The 25,810-nt window shown below is 42.5% G+C and overlaps 1 protein-coding gene across 1 annotated transcript in view; it reads left to right on the top strand.

Moving 5' to 3' along the window:
- Nucleotides 1-25,810, top strand: part of ATP8B1 (ATPase phospholipid transporting 8B1) — a 61,764-nt gene that overhangs the window by 33,950 nt on the left and 2,004 nt on the right. Inside the window, exons 13-26 of the mRNA XM_008705311.2 lie at nt 619-662; nt 1,351-1,507; nt 6,754-6,942; nt 8,051-8,163; nt 10,016-10,180; nt 10,925-11,036; nt 12,191-12,266; nt 15,384-15,516; nt 15,890-16,178; nt 20,423-20,646; nt 21,859-21,942; nt 22,712-22,957; nt 23,256-23,394; nt 25,111-25,241. Coding sequence (XP_008703533.2) covers nt 619-662; nt 1,351-1,507; nt 6,754-6,942; nt 8,051-8,163; nt 10,016-10,180; nt 10,925-11,036; nt 12,191-12,266; nt 15,384-15,516; nt 15,890-16,178; nt 20,423-20,646; nt 21,859-21,942; nt 22,712-22,957; nt 23,256-23,394; nt 25,111-25,241 — 2,102 coding nt within the window. The remainder of the gene's footprint in view (nt 1-618; nt 663-1,350; nt 1,508-6,753; nt 6,943-8,050; nt 8,164-10,015; nt 10,181-10,924; nt 11,037-12,190; nt 12,267-15,383; nt 15,517-15,889; nt 16,179-20,422; nt 20,647-21,858; nt 21,943-22,711; nt 22,958-23,255; nt 23,395-25,110; nt 25,242-25,810) is intronic.

The following is a 25,810-nucleotide window of genomic DNA, read 5'->3' on the forward strand; positions in this document are numbered from 1 at the left end:
AGGCTTACTCTCTCTCAAATAAATAAATAAATCAAAAAAAAAAAAAAAAAGTCAGATGCTTAACTGACTGAGCTAACCAGGCACCCACTTAATACAATTTTTTAAAAGAGCTATAAGAACGCTGTGTGCTTTTTCCTTGTAGAAAACTATACTGTGAGTGTGTTTTCACGTTAGGGGCATCTCAGACTCGGGGGCCGTGAGGAAGGCTGTGGGCCACTGGGCGGTTAAGGGAGTGGTTCTCCTGTGCGTGGTGGCAGTCCCTTTCCAGCTGGGGGGTAAGTAAGCACTTCGAGGGACAGGAGTCTGGCCCCAGAGGAGGATGTGGTGCAGAAGGACAGAGGCACTAGTATTTGAACCTCCAAACCGGGGTCAGCAAACTTCTGCTGTAAAGAGCCAGACAAAGCATTTGAGCCTTGGCAGGCCATATATTGTTTGCATCAGATTCTCTTCTTCGTTAGGTTTTGTTTTGTTTTCACAACTCTTGAAAAGTGTGAAAATCGTTCTAAAACTTGAAGGCTGTCCAGCCATAGGCCGAGACCCATAGAACCGGAGCAAGGTGGGGAGGGACCTCTGCGCACCGACGGAGGCTCAATTTCTTTTGTCCTGTTTGTTTCTCAGGAGACCATCGGGATGCTTCTCAAAACAGCCATAGCAAGATAGAGGTGAGTCATTTAAGGAGGGGTTTGGGGGTGTGTATTAGTTGCCCACGATGGCTGTAAGAAAGTACCACAGATTGGATGGTTTAAAACCACAGAAAATCATTCTCTCAGCTCTGGAGGCCAGAAGTCTGGAATCAAGCTGCCAGCAGGGCCACGCTCCCTCTGAGGTTCTAGGGAAGAATCCTTCCTTGCCTCCTCCTAGCGTCTGTGATGGCCTGCAGTCCTTGCTGTTCCTTGGCTTATAGACCCAACACTTAAATGTCTGCTTTCATCGTCCCATGGCGCACTCCCTGGGTGTCTGTGTCTCTCGGCCCAGACTTCCCTCCTCTTATAAAGACACCAGTGATTGGATTAGTGCCCACCCTCATCCAGAAGGACCTCATCTTAACTCGGTTACATCTGCAAAGATCTTATTTCCAAATAAGGTCATCTTCCCAGCTACCAGGGGTGAGGATTTCCACATATCTTTTTTGGGGGACACCGTTCAACCCACAACAGGAGGTCTTTTTGCTTTAAGACAGGTGTGAGCCTCCTGACCACTTAAGAATGTGTTAAAATCCCAAGAGAACTTTTCCATAAAGACTTGGCTTCAAAGACAAGCTTCTATCATTCGTGAAGCCCCTTCTATCATTTGTGAAAATGTGGACATTTTCAGAATCACATGTTTGTTTCCTCTCTCCCCTTCTTTCAGCAAGTTGATTTCAGCTGGAATACGTTTGCCGACGGGACGCTTGCGTTTTATGACCACTACCTTACTGAGCAAATCCAGTCAGGGAAAGAGTCGGAAGTTCGACAGTTTTTCTTCCTGCTTGCGGTTTGCCACACGGTCATGGTGGATCGGATGGACGGTGAGTGTTTCTCTGGCATCTCGGACACGGGGGAGCAGTGTTTCCGTTTACAGGTAACTCACGCTTGGCGCTCAAGTGCGTATAAAGTGGTAGGCATGACAAGTCTGTCTCTTACTCAGGGCGCGAACATTCGTGAGCCCCTACCCTGATGGCCTATGAGGAGTTAAAGTATGAAACCAGCTCTCGGTCTCTGAAAACGTCCATCTTCTTCACAGTTATGGCTCCAAGTGTGTTTATCACTTTGCAAGTGAAATCTTATCGTTAAGAGAAATGATTGACTCGTGCATTTTACTAGAAGAATCACAATCTGCCCACCCTGTTATTACTTAACATTTATTGAGAGTGAAGAGTCAAGGCTTATCTGGATCGTAAGGGAACTTTGAACTTGGACAATCTTTACTACAAAATAATTTCAGAGAGAATTGATTTTCTAGATTCAGATGTGTTTGGGGTTGGAAATAATACCCACCAGAGTCCAAGCTCACTTAAGGTGCCTTTTTCATTGGAAGGAGCATAATTAATGTGTATTTGCTTGGGAGCCTGCAAAGCTGACTTGTAGGCTCCTTTGCAGAATTCTTTTTTTTTTTTTTTAATAAAGATTTTATTTATTTATTTGAGAGAAAGAGTGCAGAGAGAGAGCGAACACACACAAGCAGGGAGAGGGGCAGAGGGAGAAGCAGACTCCCCCCTGGGCAGGGAGCCAGTGTGGGGCTCAACGCCGGGACCCCAGGATCAAAACCTGAGCTTAAGGCAGATGCTGAACGGACTGAGCCACCCAGGCACCCCCCCCCCCCCGTCCCGTGTCAGTGAAAGCTAGCCAGTTTTTCACATATGGGCATTCCAGTACGTTATATAAATACACCTGTGCATTACAGAAAGAGCAAAAGGAACCCTTCTGGCATTTCTGCAATGAAGCACGGTCCGCCTGTCCAGCCTTCACTCAAATCAGGGCAGCACAGGAAAGGGCCTTTCTGTTTTCTGACCTTGCGACATCACGTGTGGCAAGTATGAACTCTCTGGGGAAGGAATATGCAGAAAAACTGAATGTGTACAAGCTCTGTGCGCTATGTTTCAGCAGATTCCAAAGACACCCATTCCGAGGATGGCCGTAACGGTGCAATAAAGCGAGATAACGGCAGAATTCAAAGTGGGACAGATCCACGGAAGTCTATCAGCAGGCCAAGTGGGGGAAGACAGAAAGAGACACCAGGTCATGAATAACCAACAGAGAGGTCAAAGTCTGTTTCTAGCCAGCGTGTTTTACTCCTACAGCAAGGATCCACTACGATATTTCTAAACAACTTGGTTCTCTTAGGTCTTGACTCATTAGTAAAATTACTCCGCCCCCCCCCCTTTTTTTTAAATAGCATGTGGTAGTATTTTGAGAACTATCCAGCTGACTTAGGCAAATGCACTTCAATCTTATGGCCTGTACTTTCTTTTCTCCTTCCTGGGATATTATGGGAAGAGCCCTATTCGGCTAGAGATGGGCCAGCCCCGTTTGGGTTCCTGCCACAGCACACGGTACAGACCTGGGTCCTCGGTGTTGCAGGCAGAAGGCTGCAGTTCAAGGTCCCTTCTAGCCAAACATCATGCAGCTCTTTGTCCCACCGTCCACTGAGGCAAAGAGTTGTACTTCTCGAGGAAACGTCTTTCACACTGTCTGTGATAGGCAATTGCTGTAGCCACGGGGAATGAAGAGCAGCTGGGTTTCTAGGCACAGGAGGTTAAAAGAGAAATTGGCTTTGGGTTTGATACATGAAGGACCTTGAAAGGGTCCCTTGGAAGGACCTTGGGAAGCCTCCTCCAACCTCGATGGATAATCCAGGCCCAGAAAAGCCAAGATACCTATCTGACCCATGCAGCAGGTCAGAACCCCTTCTAGTTGGGTCCCCTTGCCATCCCCCCATGCTGGGGTGCCTTTGCTTTTGGTCTTGCATTTTCTCTCTTTTGTAAGAGTAATGGAGACTGGTCAGTCTTTTATTAACGCGTCACATCAACAGGAGAGGGGAGGCAATCCTTTCGTATATGCTGCCATATCCATCAGACTAGCGCAGCAGTCTGGGTGGCCTGAGTGTGGAGTCCCTGCGGAGGCACATGGGGACAGAGTGTGGAGAGGCGGCTTTGGTTTTCTATTGGTCTGTCATGAGTGACCGCATCTCAGTAGCTGGAAACACCCATTCATTAGCCCATAGTTCCTTAGGTCAGAAGTCTGGGCCTGGCATGACAGGGATCTCTGCTCAAGATCTCCCTAAAATCGGGGTCAGGCCTTGTGCCCCTCTGGAGTTCAGGGTCCTCCTTCAGGCTCATGTGGGAGTGCAGGACTCTGTTCTCTGTAGTCAGAGGACAGAGGTCTTCTTTCCCTGCTCCTACGGGCCCCCCTTCTTCCTGTCCGCATGGCCCCTTCCTTCTTCAAAGCCAGCAAACAAGAATCTCCCTTCCATGGAACCCCTTACATGCTTCCAATTTCTCTCTCCGGGAAAAACCCTGCCCCTTTTAAGGACTGACCTAATTAGGTTGGGAACACTCAGATAATCTCCCTATCTTGGGGTCAACTGGTTTGGACCTTAATTACACCTGCAGAATCCCTTCCTAGCAGTACCTAGATTGCATTTGAATAACTGGGAGGGGGGTGTGTGTGTACACAGGAAGAGGGGGGCCGGAACCTTGGGGCCACCTTTGATTGCTGCCTCCTGCAGAGGCTGTGTGAGAGCAGAGTGTGGAAGGCTTGGAGGCCTTTTCTTCACCTCCAGGCCTTGAAGTCAGATGAGCTGTGGTTAGAGGCTGCGTTTTAGGGGGTTGGAGCCGGGAGACACTAGAGGCCGCACGGAGGCTGAGAGTCTGGGTTAGGGTGGGGTCTGTGGGGAGGATGAGGAAGTCACAAATGGGGGAGACATCCAGCAAATGATTTGCAGGGGCTGGGATTGTTGAGGGGAGTTGTTGGAGTGGCCACTTGTTTTGGGGCTGGTGCGGGCAGGTGGGGGGCCGGTAGGCGCTGGAGGAGCGAAGCTCCGGCGGGAGGATGGCCGCAGGTGCGACTTGTGGTTTGAGCATCTCTTTTCTCTGCGTCGGTTTCATGGCCCACAAGTTAGTTTCTGAAAGAAAAGAAGTCTCTCTGGTTGCCTCCAAGTGTACAGTAAATAAAGAGTTCACTTCGGAAGTGGTTTCCGAGGATTATTTTTTTGTCCCGGTTTCTTCCTGCAAACATCAAGTTGGAGTTTGGACCAGCTCCCTGAGTTCCTTCCTGTCTCTATTCGTCTGCAGTTCTGTGACTCTGTTACGAGAACCAAATGGAAGAGGGGGGGTGGTTTTGGTTAATGATAACAATATCAGTTTGTTCCAGATAGGATTGTCTTAGTCATGGGAACTTGACCACCTTTTATCATTTCGTTCCTTTTTTTCTGTTGGAAATAAGCTCGCCATCAGCATGGTGCGGTATAACGTGGTGTCAGCTACACTCGCCCAAGGGGGAGTGGTGGTGTCCACACTGCTGCTTGGTGAGCTCTGGTCAAATAGTTCGCCCTCTGGAGTGTGCGTGTGTTTCTAGAATGGATGGATTTGGCGTGTACATTTCTAACTTCTGGTGTATGACTCTGGGTGAACAGAAAACAACCTCAAGTGTCATCTTCAGTTACCGGGAATTGATTGATATGGACTTAGAGTGAGCCATCGGAGCAGGTGTGTGGAGGAGGCAGGTGGGTGGAGGAGGCAGGTGGGTGGAGGTGCAGCTCTCCCTGTAGCTTATTCACCCTGGAGCACCCTCCCCTTCCAGGTAGACCGATGGTGTAAAAAGCTGCCCATCCATCCGTGGTCTGCATCCTGCTCAAACCACGGTGAGAAACAAAATGCCTTTGTCTGTGAAAATTCACCTGACCACAGAAGTACTTTTCTTTCTGCTTCGAAGTAGAAAAACTGAAGAAGAAAAATGGATGGGGCACCTGGGTGGCTCCGCTGGTTAAGCGTCTGTCTTCGGCTCAGGTCATGATCCCGGGGTCCTGGGATCAAGTCCTGCATCGGGCTCCCTGCTCAGTGAGGAGTCTGCTTCTCCCGGTACCCTTTCCCCCTGCTTGTAATCTCTCTTTCTCTCTCAAATAAATAAAATCTTAAAAAAAAAAAAAAGAAAATCTTTTTCAACTTTTTACTGAAGTACAACATGTGTATGGAGACAAGCATATGGCTCAGTGAGTTCTTTTCACAAACTGAAACCTCCCTTGTCATTAACACCCAGATTTTAAAAAACAGAACGTTGTGAGTCCCATGGAAGTCCCCTGTGTTCCCTTCCAGTCAGTGCCCCTTCAAGGGGACTGGTCCTAACTTGGCATAACCCGGATTAGCTTTGTCGGTCTTGTGGTTCTGTATAAATGCAATCACAGAGCATAGACTTGGGTGTCTGCCTTCTTTGGCTCAACATGCTCAGATTTATTCCAGTCGTCAAAGTGTGCTTATGAACAGAAGGCAACTTTCCATTAATTAACTTTAAACATCAGGTGATGGAACAGATTGATGAATTTTAAGGGTTTTTTTTTTTTTTAGTATGGGAATATGGCTGTGGTGACGTAAGCACGTTCTTCCAGAGGGAAGATACCCTTTATCTTCCCTTTTAGAAAATACATGAGTAATATTTGCCAACAGACTTAAAAATTATCAGTATTCTTCAGTTCAGTATTTTTGGTACTGGGAAGCTATCTTTAGAAAATAGTCAGCAAAACCTATGTACACAGACAAAATGGTTATTACGTTGTTTTTGAGAGCAGAAAAATTTGGAAATAAAGTGCCTGTAATTGGAAAATGGTGACATGTTTACATCAGTTAAAATAATGTTTAGAAAGAATCTTTAAAGCTCTATTAATATGCTCAAAATATAAGGTTAAAATAACCAGGATGTAAATGTATATTCAGTAGGATAGAAACTATTACCGAAATAGGCATTTTCAAAGAGACTGGAAAGAATTACAACCCAATGTCAACAGTGGTGTTTTTCCTCCGGATGGTAGGATTATGGGAATTTTATCCCCTATTCCTGGCCAGTTTTTTTTTTTTTTCTAGTTTATGTTACTGTTTAGAAATAAAAACCTTAAATTCTGAAGCGTTAATGTTGGTATACTCCTTAAGAATGAACGATTTGTTTCCTTGGGGATGTTTTGGGCTTTGCCATACATCCTTACCCCCCACGTGAACCTCAGCAATGAGCTCTGGGTGGTGAGCTCTGCCTCTGGTTTTACAGCTTTTCTGGTTTTTTCTGTCAGGTCAGCTCAACTACCAGGCGGCCTCTCCGGACGAAGGCGCTCTAGTGAGCGCGGCCAGGAACTTTGGCTTCGCCTTCCTCGCCAGGACCCAGAACACGATCACCGTCAGTGAGCTGGGAACTGAGAGGACCTACGACGTTCTTGCCATGTTGGACTTCAACAGTGACCGGAAGCGGATGTCTATCATTGGTAGGTCTCCGTCAGGTGTGTCTGTGTACCACTCACTTCGATGCTGCCTTCTGCACATTTAAGGTAATGACACCAGAATAACAGAGGCAGTGAATGAACCACTTGGCTCCTGGGAGATTGCCACGGACGTATCGAAACGGTTTTTTTTTTCCCTTCATTCTGCCTGGTGTGCGTCACTCAAAGGGACAACTGCAGTATATGGGATTCTTGTACGTGTTGGCATTCTTCCACGATATGAGCCGCCAGCTGTGAATGGGGGGTGGGAACACGGTGGGTGGTCGGTCCACACACATGTTGTTATTTTGCGAGCCCTCCGAGCACTTCTGCCCTACGCTGGGCAGCAGGGAAGGGAGAAGCAGCAAGAGAAGGGTTCAGAGAAAAGCAGGGCTGTGCTTAGGAAGCAAAAGTGTACCTCCAGTCCAGGCACATGACAACAGGCCACCGAGTGGAGAGGGTGACTGCTTCCCAACACTGAAAGTTTTAAGTTCATAATTTACAACAATTTCAGACTTACAGAAGGACCTTAAGAATGGTCTAAAAAAACTCTTGTATTCGCTTCCACATCCACCAACTATTAGCATTGGCCACTTAGCCTTCATCATTTTCATGCCTGGCATTTACCTTAAAGGACTCAAAATCCAGTTAGCCATAAGGGCACATGCTACTATTACCTCACAGATCCAAAAATCTAACAAAAATGGTCGCAAGGAGTCATGTTATGGTCTGAGTATTAAAGGCAGTAAGTGTTAATGGGTTTATAGGTAAGAAAGATTCCTACGGCAGAGACAAAGAGGGCATCATGGAAGAAACTAGAACACGGCATGGCACGCAGCTGGAAATCAGTCAATATTTGCTGCAAAAATAAGTAAGATTATGAAAAACTCAGCTGCCTAAAGGAATCTTTTCATATTTATTTCACTATTACCTCGGATGTAGATAGTGGCTTACCGAGTTTGTTGAGAGTGAAGTTCTTCTAGGCGCATTCATGATTGTAAATTAATGGTGAGTTATTAGCAGACTAACACTTCAAATGAACTTTATAAATGTGGTTTTCTATTTAGAAATCAAACCTACCTTTATTATTTGCTTTTCCTTCTCTTGCTACTAGTAAGAACCCCAGAAGGCAATATCAGGCTTTATTGTAAAGGTGCCGACACGGTGATTTATGAACGGTTACATCAAATGAATCCAACAAAACAAGAGACACAGGATGCCCTGGATGTAAGTCCCACTCTTACCCTTCATGCAGCAGATTGCAAACTTCCTTTCTGATACTGTCTTGTAAGTGCAAATGAAAGTTCTGTGTTAACTGTTGGCCCTTCCCTTGTCTTGGTGTAATTGTGTGGAAAGGGCACGAATGCAGGAATACAGCAGGCGGGTTCTGGTTCTGCTCCTGCTGCTGACTTCCTAGGACATGACCATGGTGTCCTTTCCAGCACCCACGTTGGCAGCATCTGCGGGACTGGCCCAGGGTAATGACTGGTCTCTCTTCCAGTGACCTTGAGCGAGCTCCATAACCATAGCGAGCTGTAGTCTTAATATCTGTGTGGCCTCTAAGAATTCCACCAATCTCCTAGTGCACAACGAAGGAAAGAAAGCATTCCTGCATGATGGGGCGTGACAAAACAATGGGGTGGATAAGTGAGTTCTGATGCCTTTGTCAGTGAATCAGTTTGGTCTTTGTTGCTTCAGATTTGTTATCTGAGGGGAGTATGAACTAAGCCCAGTGATAATTGCAGTTATTCAGAATGCTTCTGGAAATTTCTCTCTTGGACTTGCCTACCAATCCTCATAGAACCGTTTTGGTTCTATTAATGACAGTTAATGAAGTATGGAGGATATCCATCAGTCCTGGTATCCCAGTCCTGCCTTTTTGTTTTGTGCCCTTGGGGGAAACGGTTGATGTCTCACTGAAGCATTAATTGCCCATGTGCAAGAGAAAGAGGATAATTCCTACCAGGGAAGATTGTTGCAAGGGAAAGCATCTTGCACAATTCCCAGCATTTAGTAAGTGCTTAGTAAAGGGTAGTTTCTTCCCTTTAAGGGTCCAGTTGAGTTTTGGGGCCAAAGGTCCCTCAGGAAGAAGCCTGTATATGTTGTTTACTTATTGGGGTCACATTTTAAGTTTAGATATGTTGTTGAAGCAGTTGCAGTGGATAATTTCTCATGAGCAAATGAACAACAGCAATTTTATCAAACAGACGCAGAACCTTCCAAAGAATCTTTGAAAGCGAACACTCAGTTGGGTGACCTAGTTCTGCCATCTTGGCTAGAAGAGGTGCAGCTGTGAAGTAATAAAACATTTTTACTGGCTCATACTTCAGCTATTTAAAATAGTTTATTTTATTTTATTTTAAAGATTTTTATTTATTTATTCGACAGAGATAGAGACAGCCAGCGAGAGAGGGAACACAAGCAGGGGGAGTGGGAGAGGAAGAAGCAGGCTCATAGCAGAAGAGCCAGATGTGGGACTCGATCCCGCAACGCCGGGATCACGCCCTGAGCCGAAGGCAGACGATTAACTGCTGTGCCACCCAGGCGCCCCTATTTAAAATAGTTTAAATGCGTTCACCATGATTAAATTTTCCAGACATTCTTTTTCATTTAAATGTTTTATCTCAGCTTTAACAGTGGCTCAGGTATTTCAGAATTGGTTTGAGGAAATAATGCTTGATTGAGAGTTCATAGTTGATTGGGCTCGTAACAGTTCGTCGGAACAAGTTATAAAGTTGTCAGGTCTGTGTTTACGACATCATTACACCCCAAGGCAGCTCCCTTGTCTGTTATTTTCTGAGTCGTTACGAGAAAAAGTTTTCTTCACTCTAGTGATGTGATTTAGAAGAAATGTATACTTTTCTCTTTACTTTGGGAACTACAAATAGGATCCTGAGAATACTTAGAAAAACAAAGTATTTGTTTAATTTTGTCTACAGAATGTATTTATTCAGAATTCATTATCTTTCATGACTTCTTTTTAAATTCTTACTGTATTTCTTCAAAGAAAGATTTCAAACTCGATCTTGATTTACATAAAATTAACTATTGTTTGTTGGATGGATTATCTTTTAAATAGGTCTTTGCAAGTGAGACTCTTAGAACTCTGTGCCTTTGCTACAAGGAAATTGAAGAAAAAGAATATGAAGAATGGAATAAAAAGTTTATGGCTGCCAGTGTAGTCTCCAGCAACCGGGATGAAGCTCTGGATAAAGTATATGAAGAGATTGAAAAAGACTTAATTGTGAGTTTTAACCTTCATAACTTGATATTCTAAACAGAATTGGAAGTTTTATTAAGTTTTGTTATATTTTTAATCTCATGCTTGAAAGATAATTCTAACTTTAGCATTTCAAATTGGTACAATGGAACTAGGTCATTTGAGTTTCTTTTCAAGTAAAATAGAAGTTGCCATTATGGGAAACCAAAAGACAGAAAACATGGAGATTCTAATCTGATTCTATTATTTTTATATCACTCATTAAAATGCATTATGATTTTTACATAACCAGCACATATTTGTTACATTTTGAGAACCACTGAAATGATTTTTATTTTGCAAAACCTTGAAATAATAAAAATATACCATTTATAAGTGAAATTTCTGAAATTTAATACTTATTGAGTTTAGATTAGAAGGATATGTTCAACAAATAGCTAGTATCAACCTTTAGTGAAAGGAAGTGGCTGGTGTCCGTGTAAAGCCGTATGTATACAATGCAAGTATATTTTTTTAATGTCCTTAATTTTGTACTTACATTTTTCTCTTGGTAAACTACTTTAAGAAAAAAGTTTTTGAATGTTTTGGTTTTTGGTAAGTGTGAAATGCAGCAGCCTTCCCTGTCATTGCTGGCCATCGGCCCCAGGGGAGCACCAACTGGGGTGTATAATTAGCCCTTCTGTTTACAGGTTGGCAAACTGCAATTACAGAACATTTTGAGCTTACTTGCTAATTCCTTTTTTTTTTTTTTTTTAATGTACATTCCAGCTATTGGGAGCAACAGCAATTGAAGACAAGCTCCAGGATGGAGTCCCAGAAACCATTTCAAAACTCGCAAAGGCTGACATTAAGATCTGGGTGCTCACTGGAGACAAAAAGGGTAATTCAATTTGCAGGGAAGCGTATCTGTTAATTTGTTAAATATTCATAGCTCCTATTTCCCTTGCCCAAGATGACTTTCTCAGACTTTCCGTCTTGCACAAAGACTGTCCATTTCTTTGCGACAGAGATGCTTTCTTTTAAGAAAACCTTCTCCATTATTCCAGTTCTTGCTGACGGCATCCTTCCGGAAAACTCCCAGTAGCAGAGTTTATATCATAACTGAGCTCCTGGTCGTGCCATGCTGACTGTGATCAGTCTTATCTCCCCAGCCAGATGTGGGCTCCTCTCGTGAAAGGACCATCCCTTTTGTCCCTTCTGTCCTCCCCAGCACTTTGCCATTTGTTGGGCACAGAATGAAACAAGACAGAATGCTGATCAACAACTTGTTTTCTGGCCCATTTTATTGCTTGAAAACTATAATTAAAATTTTATACCCGAGGGATGATCTTAATTTTTAAATGTAGAGCTCAACAAGGAGTCGTTTGGCATTGCTACCTTACTCCACAAGCCTCCTGCGGAAAATCAGATAATTTCTCTTACCCTGACGTGGTTAATGGCTTACACACTCCGATAAGCTAAGGGAAGTCCTGACCTTAAACAAATAACAATGGGTGGTAATGGAAAAAGGGGGAAAGACATCTCCAGTAGGGGCCCCATGTGAAGGTTTATGGAAATAGTTCTCATTTTTTTTTTTTCCATAACAGAATGATTAAACCACAGGAAGCAGCTGTGCTTAGGATTTCAGCAAACACTGATTTATTAAATAACCAGTTCACATGTTTGATAATATAGTACTTTTTATAAGTGAAAACATCTCAAACCAGACTTTGACTTCACTTATTTTAGCACAGAAAATGGGCTTCCCCCCATGTGATTTCTATACATCGCTACAGAAAGAAGAGCATATTGGCTTGAATCCACCTATTTTCATGACTTGAAAAAAAAAAAAGCTCATTACTAGCTAAAGTCAATCATTCATCAATGGGAACAACACTTTATTTATTTATAGATTTTTTAAATTTGTCTTTTTTATTATAATTAACATATAATGTGTTATTTGTTCCCGGGGTACGGCTCTGTGACTCATCAGTCTTACACAATACACGGTGCTCACCACAACACATCCCCTCACTGAATTTTTTTCTATTGTAGAAACTGCTGAAAATATCGGATTTGCATGTGAACTTCTGACTGAAGACACCAAAATCTGCTATGGGGAAGATATCAAGTAAGTAAAGGCAGAAGTGGAGGCAGTAGACATGGATGTGGAGAAATGGACTGTCTAGACTGGCTAGACTGTCCCCTCAGGCAGTTTTCCTCACATTTACATGAAGCGAGAGAACCCAGGTAGTTCCAGGTTATCATGGTTTGACCTATTCTGAGCAGATCTTAGTGTTAGGGGAGCTTGGGGCCTTTATTCACTCTTTCACGGGCCATTTCTCTCCATTCTTTGGGGAGTCCTCAGTGCTTGCCTGCTGACGAGAAAAAAAAAGACCAAGACGTCACTGGCCAGTTAAGCTGAATTCTCTCCATGTGTTGCCTTTTCTAAGAATTATAATTTTGAAAGAAACCTAGAAGGAGAGAGCCCCACAATTGTGCTTGGATAACCTCTAGACGTGTCTGGATGGGGCAGGATATTTCAAAGCGTAGCTTCTCCTGAAACCCCCGCGAGCCCAGAGTCACAGCAGAGCTGGGAACGTATAAGGGAGAGCCCTGTCCTGTTAAAAAGCTAGAAGTGTGTTGCACAAGTTCCCGGGCTGTGCGATCTTGACAGTTTTATTTATTCCTCAAGTCTTTTCCTGACGACACGTCCCCCAGGCTGTCACAAGGCCCGAAGCTGTGCACATACACACTTGCCTAGTCCGGTAAGATGATGAGGGAGTTACGCTTGAGCTGAGCCAAAAGGCTGAGAAGTGGTAAGATGTTGAGGGAGTCGATGGTGGTTGTTAGTCTTCTTTCTAATCATGGTGATAGAGCTTCTGTGAGTTGTTCCAGTATATTAGGCACTCAGCTAAATTAGACAAACAAAATCAGTAGCTCTAACATTTAAATAGATCAGTTCCCTCTGACTGCATAAACCATGCCTCTCTGTGCTTTTAACTTTTAAAAAATAGCGATAGACAAATGCTAATATGTTTACTTAAATAGTTTCTTGGTTTCGAATGATTTGGCTAATTGCCAGATGGTTTTATTTCTTATAGATGGGGGGCCTTATTAGAGCTCTGGTCTCTCTTTCTAAAGTGTTGAAAATTGGGGGGCGCCTGGGTGGCTCAAGCATCTGCGTTCAGCTCAGGTCATGATCCCGGTGTCCTGGGATCGAGCCCCACACCAGGTTCCCTGCTCAGTGGGGAGCCTGCTTCTCCCTCTCCAGTTCCCCCTGCTTGTGTTCCCTCTCTCGCTCTGTCAAATAAATAAATCTTTAAAAATAAACAAAGTGCTGAAAATTGGGCCCTGAGCTAAATCATAAAGTAAAATTTATGCACGTAGCAAATTTTATGATCATGCTCTTAGCTAGGTTTACCTTTCCAGACGGCTGAATCCATCTATCTTTCTAGGTAATTCCTGAAAGGATGATTCCTATAGAATGGTTTGAATGGGTAACCATGTTTTTTCTCTTCCAGCCTTTTAGTGATTTGTCTTGATCATTCCTTATTTGCAAAATGAAAATGAGCAATTAATGTAGAAAAAGAATAACAGATCCCTACTCCCCTAGTGCAGTGGTTCTCAACTGGAGGTTCTTTTGCCTTCCAGGGAACATTTGGCAATGTCTGGAGACTTCTTTAGTTGTCATAACTGGGGAGGCGGGTACTGTCGTCTTCTAGTAGGTAGAGGCCAGGGGTGCTGCGCGGCACCCTACAGCACAACCGTCAGCCACGAACAGCAACGTACCTGGCCCGAGACAGCAGTAGTGCTGGGGTGGGGACAGTGGCTGTGTGTGTGTCACGAGTAAAGCTCTGGGCTGAGGGTAAGGAGACCCAAGTTTTCCTATCAACTTGTGCAGGTCAATCACATCCTCTCTCTGGGGCTTGATTTCCTTATTTGTAACATGAAGAGATCGGATGAGCTATTTACGGACCTTTTCACTCCAAAATTCCATGACTCCTTTTTCTATCACATGAGTGCGTTATATGTGATCTTCTCAATTATTTGTTAATGTAAAGCACTGAGGAATTCTCAAAAGCAAACATAACTTTTGTGGGAGTAAGCTGCTTTTTGCCAAATAGTGGCCACTGTTTATAACACGCTGGGGGTTCACCCCAGGTATTAACGTTCAAGTAAAGATTGCCTTCCTTCTGTGGCTCGTGAGCACATTTTCAGCTGTGTCTTCTCTTAGCTGTCTCTGGCCAATAACGAAGCACCAAGGACATGGCGCCCCATGGGGGAAGAATTAAGACTTAATGATATTATGTCATCGGATTATAAAAATGGGCAAAGGACTTGAATAGACTTTTCTCCAGAGAGGATACACCAACGACCAACAAGCATATGAAATGATGCTCAACATCACTAAACATTAGGGAAATGCACATTAAAGCCAGAATAAGATCTTACCTCAGGCCCTTTCAGGATGGCTCCTATCAAAACAACAACAACAAAACCTAAAAATAAAACAACAAAATAACAAGTGTGGGCAAGCATGTGAAAATTGGAACCCTTGTGCACTGCTGGTAGGAAGTAAAATGGTGCAGCTACTATGGAAAACAGTATGGTGGTTCCTCAAAAAAATTAAAAATAGAATTATCGTTATGATCTAGCAATCCCACTTGTGGATATATATCTCAAAAAAGTGAAAGCCAGAACTTAGAGATTTTCATACCCATGTCCATAGCAGTGCTACTTATAATAACCAAGAAGTGGAAGCAACCTAAATGTCTATTGATGGATGAATGGATAAACAAAATGTAGTATAGCCATAGAATGCAATATTATTAAAGAGGAAGGAAATTCTGACGTGTGCTACAATAGGAATGAACATTGAGGACGGTGAAATAGGCCAATCGCAAAAAAACCCCCACAAATCTGTGTGATTCCATTTATAGGAGTTATCTAGAGTGGTCAAATTCATAGAAACAGAAAATAAAGTAGTAGTGACAAGGCGAAATGGGGAGTTATTTAATTGGTATAGTGTTTCAGTTTTGAAAGTTGAAAGTTCTGGAGATTGGTTACAAGGCAATGTGAATATACTTAATACTACTGAACTATACACTTAGAAATAATTAAGATGATAAATTTTATGTTATTTTTTTAACACAATTAAAAAAAGATTATATATCAAAAGTATCTCACAGTCAAGGGCCTGTTTATAGTCTTGTACTCTTAAACATTTAAATTTCTTTTCCACCAGTGCTCTTCTTCACACAAGGATGGAAAACCAGAGGAACAGAGGTGGAGTCTATGCGAAATTTGTACCCCCAGTGCATGAACCTTTTTTTCCACCTGGTGAAAACCGAGCCTTAATAATCACTGGTTCTTGGTTGGTGCGTATCATTACTGTATCGGTGCCTTTGGCTTAAACTAAAGCAGTTCATTGTGGACCGATTTTAGATGGTTTCCCATATTAACTGCCAACCTAAAAATCTCTTAGCGTATAAACGGGCAATTCCCCAAGTTTGAGATGTAATATTATATGATCTATGAAAGCAATTATATCAGACTGGTAATGGTGGTTATCCCTGGTTTATCAACGGATTTTAATTTTCTTCTTTGTACATTTTTGTATTTTCTGACTTTTATAGTAAGTAAATAGGTTTTACAGTCAGAACCCAAGGACCATCCTTCACATGATTAAGGTCTTGGGAATGATACTCTTGACGTAAAAACTAAAATGGTTGTAATCTTCTGATTTCACAGAATGAAATTCTTCTGGAGAAAAAGACCAAGAGAAGTAAAATTCTGAAGCTGAAGTTCCCAAGGACAGAAGAAGAACGACGCATGCGGACGCAGAGTAAGAGACGTCTGGAAGCTAGGAAAGAACAGCGGCAGAAGAACTTTGTAGACTTGGCCTGTGAGTGCAGCGCAGTCATCTGCTGCCGGGTCACCCCCAAGCAGAAGGCAATGGTGGTGGACCTGGTGAAGAGGTACAAGAAGGCCATCACGCTGGCCATCGGAGATGGGGCCAATGATGTAAACATGATCAAAAGTGAGTCTCGCCCATGGCCAATGCCACTGGAATTGCCAGAGAGAAGAAATGGCATGGATGTTTTGGGGGGGTAGTCTTTCCAAATTTCATTGCTTAGGCTTTCATCATAAAGTAGACATCTGACAAAGGCCCTTACCCACGATGAGGACACCTGTGACATGCCAAATAAGAGTTCCAGATGGGGGAGCTTAGCCTTATTCATTTCCCTCTTTTACATACATGTGGATCTGTTTTGTTTTCCCTTTCTTGCTGCCGTTCCTCCATAGTTCCTTAAGGCTTATTTAAAAACTCCTGCTATTTAATACGTTTTGCAAAAATCTCTACTGAGCTTGGAGTAAATTGTTGAATTCTCTTTCATATTTGTTTTGAGGGTATTTTTCTTTCATCTAAGCATCTTTTTCTGGGGCTTTCTTCTTGCCCTTGGTAAACTGGGTGATCTAGTACGAGCTCAGGGTAACACACGTGGCATTGAACGTGGTCTCACCATCCTCCTGACCCTCCTAGAGGACTGTCAAGGGTTGTTTCACTGGTCGAAGGACCCTAGGTCTTCACAAATCGAAGAACTGAGTCCTACCATGCAGAAGTGCATTGTGCTGGTATTAAAGTGTGCAGAACCAAACCCTCATCAACACTCCTGAATCCTGGGTTGTTTTTGTTTGTTTCCTCCCTGTATTACTGTCAGGGAGCATCTTGTAATGAAAACTAGCGAGGCCTGAATACTTGTCTTCATTCTGTTGCCAGCATGCTGTGTCACCCTGGGCTCGTGCTCAGCCTCAGCTTTCTCATTTGAAAACAAGAATATTATCTTTGATGTCACGTCCGGTTTTGTGATGTTATTAAGATGAACCATTTGTTACATGACCACACATGTCCTGTTATGCTGGGTACCTTAACTGCATGTTTAACTAGACTTAATTCAGCTTATTTTGTAATTCATGTGTCTCTTTCTTTTCTTAGAGTCTCTTCCTCCTCCTCCTTGATCTATACTAAGAATATTCCAACTTTATCTTCCTCAGCAGGAGTCAGCTATATGACGTATGTCTTCTTGCTTCTTTATCATGTGTATGTCTGTGCCCACTGCCAGTTTAATTCCTCTCGGGGGTGTTTTGCATGTGTTCACCCTACCATAGGACTGGCATTTCTTGCTCCAAATGATACCAATTTGTTTCCACTACAGCCAGTTCCAGTTTATTTTCCATTGTGCACCCTTAACATAAACAGCTGTGCCAGAAGGGCGAGTAACTCAAACATAATTTTTATAAAGTTACAATGTAGACTTCGAGATGTTGGAGAGAGGGAGTTTACCTTGCAGATGTACCATCTGACTGTGGGACTTAGACTGGAGAATTTTTTTGTCCGAGTTTACCAATAATGGGTAATAAAAGGGATCACAAAAAGTCAACATTAAGTAACCTCATAGAGACTTATTTTCTGAAGTTGTCCTAAGAGCTTTATTAAGCTCTGTTAGATGGCAGGTGCTTTTATATATAACAGGGAGCATCCATTTGGGTGAACATCAAAGAAACTCCGGTCTCCTTGTAAGTCAGTAGCTTCATCCAAGTATTGATAGTGCCTTTTTGTACTTTAGAAAAACTGGCATCACTTTCATCTGCATAAAAAACAATATGCAGGAATTATATTTAAGTGTCCAAAAATCTGGCCATTTGTTAGCAAGTTCCATATTTAATAGTGTAGCCCAGAAGTGGAGGGAACTGCAACTTGCCGTGTTTTTGCAGCTAGCAAGGACCCGAGAACTCTCATGGGCTGCCTGCCCTCTCTCCCTCTCTTGTGCCTGAAGAGGTCTGCTGGCTGGTGGGGATTTTTCTGTGATCTAACACGCTAAGAATGAACAAGCAGCATGAGAGGGGAGACAGAGGCAGAAAGCTTGAGGACATGATGGGTTTGTTAAGCAACTGTGAAGGAGCCTACCAGTGAGGCACCTGAAACCACATTTTTGAAGCTTCAGGAAGATCCAGGTGTCTATATTTAGATTATAGGGGGGAGAAAGTGTGGCCTTAGAAAGTACATGTATTCAGTTGCCTTGAATCACCCGTGAGCTGTGGGTGTTCATTTCACATACTGCCCTTGGTGAGTTCAGCAAAAAGGGGCTGGACATCAGGGCTTGTGGCAGGGGTTCCTCCTCCTTGGCTCCAAGAGAATCTCAACATTTCCCTTTGTTGCTTATTCAGGAAAGAAGGCCATGGTTTGGTAGGAAAGAGCAGTTTGGCAGCCATGACTAGTCATAAGAATTATTTACGTGTTTTGAAAGAAGTCATAAATATTGACTGAGACATGTAATTCTGTTTTTTAGAACTGCAAAGTGTTGCTGAAAACTTAGGTTTGGCCAAGTCACTGTGTCGCTTTGAATTTGCCAGACCTTGTAGTCTGCCACTATGGCAGGATTTTTGGAGCTTCTTTTAGTTGGAAACCCTGCTGAGTTGGCAGTCACTCTCTGGGTCTAAGTAATAATACGTTGTGTTCTCCATCACATGTTCTGTGATTTCAGTACATCTTTACTTCCATGCCTTTTAAGACCTAGATAAAATTCGTAATTCTTGAAGTTGAAACTGTGACTAAATGACTATTGGAAGGACGGATAAAACTGTGATTCATTTTTATGCATTCTGGAATCTTCCCCAGCAAAAAAAATTGTGCCTCTTAAGATCATGGTGGGCCATGATTAAATGCTGAAAGTTTAATATTGTCTTAAAACACTTTTGACTGCAAATATTAGAGAGCAACTAAAGTAAGCTTAAGAAAAAATATTTATTTTAAAAGGTATAACAATGGGGGCACCTGGGCAGCTCATTTGGTTAAGCATCTGCCTTCAGCTCAGGTTGTGATCCCAGGGTTCTGGGATCAAGCCCCAAGTCGGGCTTCCTGCTCAGCAGGGAGTTGGCTTCACCCTCTGCCTCTCCCCTCCATTCCTGCCAAAAAAAAAAAAAAAAAAAAAAAAGTTTTTTGCCTCCCAAGAAGCCAGGCCTCAGGAAGATGCTGGAACTAGGACCTGGAGCTGCACCAGAAACCCAACTTCTGGTTTCTCTCTCTATCTAGACTACTTTTCTTCTCTGCCCCTCAGAACCCCTCAGGAAAAAAAAATGTATCTGTCCCACAGCTCAAGAATGTATAGGTTGAGGGGCGCCTGGGTGGCACAGCGGTTAAGCATCTGCCTTTGGCTCAGGGCGTGATCCCATCGTTGTGGGATCGAGCCCCACGTCAGGCTCCTCCGCTGTGAGCCTGCTTCTTCCTCTCCCACTCCCCCTGCTTGTGTTCCCTCTCTCGCTGGCTGTCTCTATCTCTGTCGAATAAATAAATAAAATCTTAAAAAAAAAAAAATGTATAGGTTGAAATTCCAAACATGAACACGCCCAAATCTTAATTCCAAAATCTGAAAGAGACACTGATTGCCCCAGCTTGGGCTTTCAGTCAAGGTTAGTACAAGAATCAGACCCCCTTGGGTACTTTAAGCAGGAAGTGATTAATACAAGGGACTAGGTGCTCATGAAAGCTCTGGATGGGCTGAAGAAAGTAGGTGCTAGCCTGAGTCTCTAACATATTAGTCACTCACCAGAGGAGCTTCTAGCTTTGAGGCTCCTGTGAAGGGCTTTTCAGTGGAGCAGCTTTTGTCGCTCAACATCCAGGCAGCTGAAGAGAGGATATGAACTCTGCTGCAGAAATGCCAAAAATGGCAGGGGTGCTGGGGTCCAGTTCGCTTCTACTTCCACTTCAGGTGGCTCCTAACAACGGAACCCAATTCACAAACAGAATGTAGCTGCAAGGGAGTCTGAGCATGTGGGTTTTTATGTGCTTTCCCACCTTTCCAGTAGAACAAGGGTGGAATGAAGGTTGGGAGAGCCAGTTTGTAGTATCTGCTGCTGAGGACATATCTGCCCATAGCTGACTCAGCTGTGGCCAGGGAGGCAGGGACGCAGAGTCTGCATGGACTCCTTCGGTTCACCCCGTGGGTGGGAAGGATGGCTTATGAGCTGGGCAGATAATCCAAATGGAATTTACGACCCACCTGAGATCCTTCCACAAATACCTTTGAGAGGCCCCAGCATGTGCTCTTTTGAGCAACTTGTATCTCTGACATTGAGTTCAGAAGCTGGGGAGGGGCTGGTGAGCGAGAGTTTCCACATGTATTGTTCCATGATTGTGTTTTTTCCTGTGGAAACATTTTTATCACCTCAGTGTTTTGCCTTAAAATTAGCTTATGATTCATGTCTTCTCCTTCTGCCCCACAGCTGCCCATATCGGTGTTGGAATAAGTGGACAAGAAGGCATGCAAGCGGTCATGTCAAGTGACTACTCCTTTGCCCAGTTCAGATACTTGCAGAGACTGCTGCTGGTACATGGCCGGTGGTCTTACATAAGGATGTGCAAATTCCTACGATACTTCTTTTATAAAAACTTCGCATTTACTTTGGTTCATTTCTGGTACTCCTTCTTCAATGGGTACTCTGCACAGGTAATAGAATAATTATTATTATTACTATCTGATGAGTAGAAGTCGCATAAATAAAACTCTACTTCTGAAAAAAAAAAAATTCCCCTCCATACTTGCAGGTTTGATGCTCTGTCTCTTACTGGTTGAGGCACAGACTGAGATTATAGATGACTTTTCTAAAAGGTTTCTGGTGCTTTAATAATACTTTATTTTGCCTTTGAAAAGTTGGGATTTGTTCCTGACCTACTGGCTTTTGTTACATGTCTTTGCCTTCACCCTAGATTTTTTTTCCTAAGTCACCTTGCCATTAAGAATAGTTGTAACAGGAGAAAAAAAAAAAAAAAAAAGAATAGTTGTAACAAATTAGTCAACGTTGAACATATAAAATGATATTGTGACCAAGGCTAAAGGGATTATACAAATTTTGGATGGTCATAAATCTGTTATCTTAACCTGTTGATTTTTATTTTCGTTAGTGCTGAAATGGCAGAGGGAGACAGATAAAATATGTTGAAATGGTGATACAGCAGAAAAATATCATTAGTAAAAATGAACCTAAGTCAGTGCATGTGGTTGTCCAAACTTCTGATGCCGCTGCCACAGACAAATGGTATCAGAAGAGCCTCAGAAACCGAGGGCCGGGAGCACCTTTGAGCAGTGAGGGCCTGCCTCCTGCTCCCATGCAGGCCTGTGTAGAGCGGGTGGTGACGAGTGAGCCGGTCTCCTTTCTGCCACCCTGAGAACCGGTGTGTGCACAAGCCAGCTTACCCTTTCAAAAGCCTGTTTTTCATATTCAAATTCTGCCTCACAGGTGTTTAAATGGAAATGTGGGACTTGCAAAGTAAAAGAACATTTGAATGATACCTTATGTGCTTTTTGAACCAGTTTTGGTTTTGTATATTCTAATTCATTAATAAAGGGACATAAAAAGGATCAGCACCAATGTATTTTCCAGCATTATTGAAACAGAATGGACTCCTCTTCCAAAAAAATGTTTTGGCGTAGATTCTCCCATTTATTTTAGAAGGAAGGTTTGTTTCTGTGGAACGTGTTTGATCCTGCCCTTCCACCGAACTCGGCTCACACCTTGGGCAGCTGTAGACAAGGGCTGCTCGCTCTGGCAGAGGCCACGCACGTCCAGGGGCCTTCCCTGCTTTGAGAGTTAAATGCATGTTGATTAGGCGGGCAGTAGATCTTGGTTTGTGACACGGCCACTCTGTAATCTCCTCACAGACTGCGTACGAAGACTGGTTCATCACGCTGTACAACGTGCTGTACTCCAGCCTGCCTGTGCTCCTCATGGGGCTGCTTGACCAGGTAGGAGCCTTGTGCGACAGGGACACTCAGGACAGGCTGGGCACCTGTTTGAGAAGTTAAAGGCAAATATTTCAACGCATTCTTTTGGTTTTCATTTCTTCCTGAGAAAACCCTATTATTGTCCTGTTGTTAGGCAACCAGAGTTAACTGCTGTGGTTCTTGGATTATGGTGACAAAAGAGGATTTCTGTGCCTGGGTTGAATTCATGGACAAAAGAGTTTATGGTCTTCCTTTTGGACACTAAGAGGTTTTTGTTAAGACACCTGACAGTATAGTATGTCTCTACAGTAATAACTTCAAAATTTTAATATTTCTCCAAATGTATGTGTTTAATTCCCAAATTAGTCCACATTCTATCTAGGAGCAATTCTTAGAGAAAGTGTTTTAATGAATAAAAAGAATAATTTGGAATTACCCCCATCAACTTGTATGTGAAAATACTTTCAAAAAAAATTAGAATATATTCTACCAGGAGGTAAAAATAGTCTCCCTACTTTTTTTTTTTTTTCTTGACATTACTATTTGCTTTCCTTCTATGAGCAGCAAAGTAATAGATCTCTACCTAGTCCTTTTCTTTATTAAATAGTAAATAACGGTAGACTAAAGTAAAGGGGTTGGTCACTGCACCTTGAAACCATTCAGGACTTATCTTGTTGAGTTTTTGCCTTCCTAAAACTAAGTTGAAACTCTTTGTGAGATATAAATTGGAATGGATCTCGGAGTTCTTTGATCCTGGATGGTACACAACTAATTGCGTTTTCCCTTTAAGGATGTGAGTGACAAACTGAGCCTCCGCTTCCCTGCGTTGTACATAGTGGGACAAAGAGACTTACTATTCAACTATAAGAAGTTCTTTGTAAGCTTGGTGCACGGAATTTTAACATCGATGATCCTCTTCTTCATACCTCTGGGAGCTTATCTGCAAACTGTGGGTCAGGACGGAGAGGCGCCTTCAGACTACCAATCCTTTGCTGTGACCATTGCTTCTGCTCTTATAATAACAGTCAATTTCCAGGTACATGGCTTCAGTTGACTGTTTTCAGTATCTGTCAGTTACCTGTGTTTCCGTACACAGACCAGTGTGCGCATCCACCTGGCTCCCACTCTCCCTCCCACTGAGCCTCGGCCACTTTACAAAACTTCGCCCCTTACACCGAGCACATTTCCTACTTCTTGCCTGAGCCAAGGATAGTTTCAGTATTCAAGCCAAATCATGCCGAAATTGTTGCATTCTATTTTCAGAATCCTTAGGTCCTTTATTTCTTGGTAACTCCCCGAAATGAGTGCTCTGTTTTTCTCTGGTTTCCCGACAGATTGGCTTGGATACTTCTTACTGGACTTTTGTGAATGCTTTTTCAATTTTTGGGAGCATTGCACTTTACTTTGGCATCATGTTTGACTTCCAAAGCGCTGGGATACATGTCCTCTTTCCATCTGCATTTCAGTTTACAGGTTGGTATTTCTAAATTCCAAAAATAAAGGTATAGAAAAGTGGTACTAGAAATAGAGTGTAAGTTATTGCTAGTGAAAATTAGTACTAGAAACAGAGTGTAAGTTATTGCTAGTGAAAATTAATGTCCTGACTGGCAACTGAATGATAGTGGTGGGCCGGAAATGTGGTAATGTGACAGAAGAAAGCAAAATTTAAAACTTTAATATAATTGTGCATCTGTTCAGTTAGATAGTACCCCCCCCCAAAACCTCTAATATTGGTAGGTTGCTGGGAAATTGAGTACGCACGTATTGCTGGTAGCATGATAATATAATGTTCCCAAAGCACTATCTGGAAATACATAACGAACTATAAAACTTCTCCTACATTTGGACCCAGGATTTCCACTTGAAGAAAACCCCTAAAGATAAAACATACTGACTTTTGTAAAGTCAGTTTGTACAAATATCGTGTCATCACTACAGTTCTTTTTTTTTTTTAAATGGAAATAATTCAAAGACCTAGTAAGAATATTATATTAGCTAATCAAGGTATGAATCCCATATGTTGAAATTTTAGAATTCAAAAGTGGAAAACTTGCCACATCGTTAGAAAAATTATGCAGAGCAATAAGTAAACTTACAGAAACAGTTTATAGCTGTATAAAATAGGATAAATCATAAGTGCTAGAATGAATTTGAACTATTTCATACATATTATGAATTTTAAAATATCACGAATTGGAATTTACAAATTTCTTAGTTTATTAAATAGAGTAGCTTGGATTCACAGTGCGGGGGGGGGTCCCCATAAACTAGTTTCCCTGTAAAAGATGAGTTTTTGTTTTTTTTTTTTTAATGACCAGTTGTAAAAAGACAGTTGCTATGATAACCCTTTTCTTGGGCCTGAGTTCATTTTTTTGATGACTGTTTTTCTTTACCGACTCTGTGTTTTAAAAAACTTAGTATCCAGTTACTTAGAATATTTCCAAAGGGAGTGTTTAAATACACATTTAAAAAAATAAAGGCCATTACTTTTATAAACTTATAGTGTAAGTACAGAGAACACGGTGATAGATTTGGCTCTAGGGGATGTTAATTATAAATATTTTAAAATTTGGTAGTTATGTATGATTACCTGGTTGTATGAATTATTACTTCCTCTGACATAAACTAGCTGCCGATTTGCAGCGGAAAAGGTGTGGCTCCAGTTGGATGGGTATGGGGTTTAATTCAGGAGTTGCCGTGGCTAGTTCTGTTACCCTGGGAAATCTTTTCAGTTCTCCACAACTCCATTTCCTTGTGTAGCAAGGAGGGTGCTCTTAATCCCTCAGAGGTAATTGAATGGCATGACCTGTATAAAACACCTCAGCATAAGGTCTGTCATACTAATGGCAGTGCAAGTTGCTACTGTCACTTGGAGTTTCAAACTAAAACTATAAATTGGAAAGTATATTCCTAGAAAAATGTAGAAGTATAGATTGCCTAAGTTTGCATTTTTAGGTCATGGAATATCAACACACACTTTCTTTTTTATTTAGTTGTTCAGTGATGTACATTTGCCTTCCTCATTTTGCTTTGCTTAGTACTATTTTAAAAATGTTCATTCCTTTGGCAGTGATGGGATGTTTTGGGGACGCCAATCTGTGAAACTTTACCATAAATAATCATTTAAGGCTTATGGAATATTCACTCTGCCCTTAGGACGCCTTGGATTCATTCTCCATGTTTTTACAGGCACAGCATCAAATGCCCTGAGACAGCCGTACATTTGGTTGACCATCATCTTGACCGTTGCAGTATGCCTGCTGCCCGTCGTTGCCACACGGTTCTTGTCAATGACCATCTGGCCATCAGAAAGTGATAAGGTACAGAAAAAATAGCATTTTCCTCATTCTGAGTGCCTCTCATAAAAAGCAAAGCAGCTTTCCTGCACAATTCTAAATCCATGGCAAGTTTGGTATGAACATTTTTTTAATACTACTTTAACTCCATCTTGCAAATAAGTCCTTTGGGACTGGGATTTTTGCGTGCTTTTTATTTTAAACGTTATCAAAGGGAGAATAGTATAACGAACCCCCATAGGTCCTTTAACAATTATGATAACATTTTTCCCTGCAAAGAGGGTGGGGTTTTCTTCATTTAAAGAAAAATGCCACCTCTTCTGGCAGGATCCTCTTACCTACAAGTTGTTCAAATAATGTATCGCTGCAGCTCTCATACTGATTAGCAGGCTTCAGTGACTAAGCACCAGAGGTCACCTAAGGTGACTGAGCACCTTAATGTCTGTCAAAAAACGACTGGGGTTCTTTCCATCCCTCCCCTCTGCTATCCTCATTATAGCTTCAGCTTGGAGCAGGGGGTTGGCTAGTGCAGTTCTAGGCATCTCTTCCTGACACATCACTCTCCAGGGGAGGCCAGGAGCTTTGCCTTAGGA

Source organism: Ursus maritimus, unplaced genomic scaffold (genome assembly GCF_017311325.1).
Source record: "Ursus maritimus isolate PB19 unplaced genomic scaffold, ASM1731132v1 scaffold_18, whole genome shotgun sequence".
NCBI lineage: Eukaryota > Metazoa > Chordata > Mammalia > Carnivora > Ursidae > Ursus > Ursus maritimus.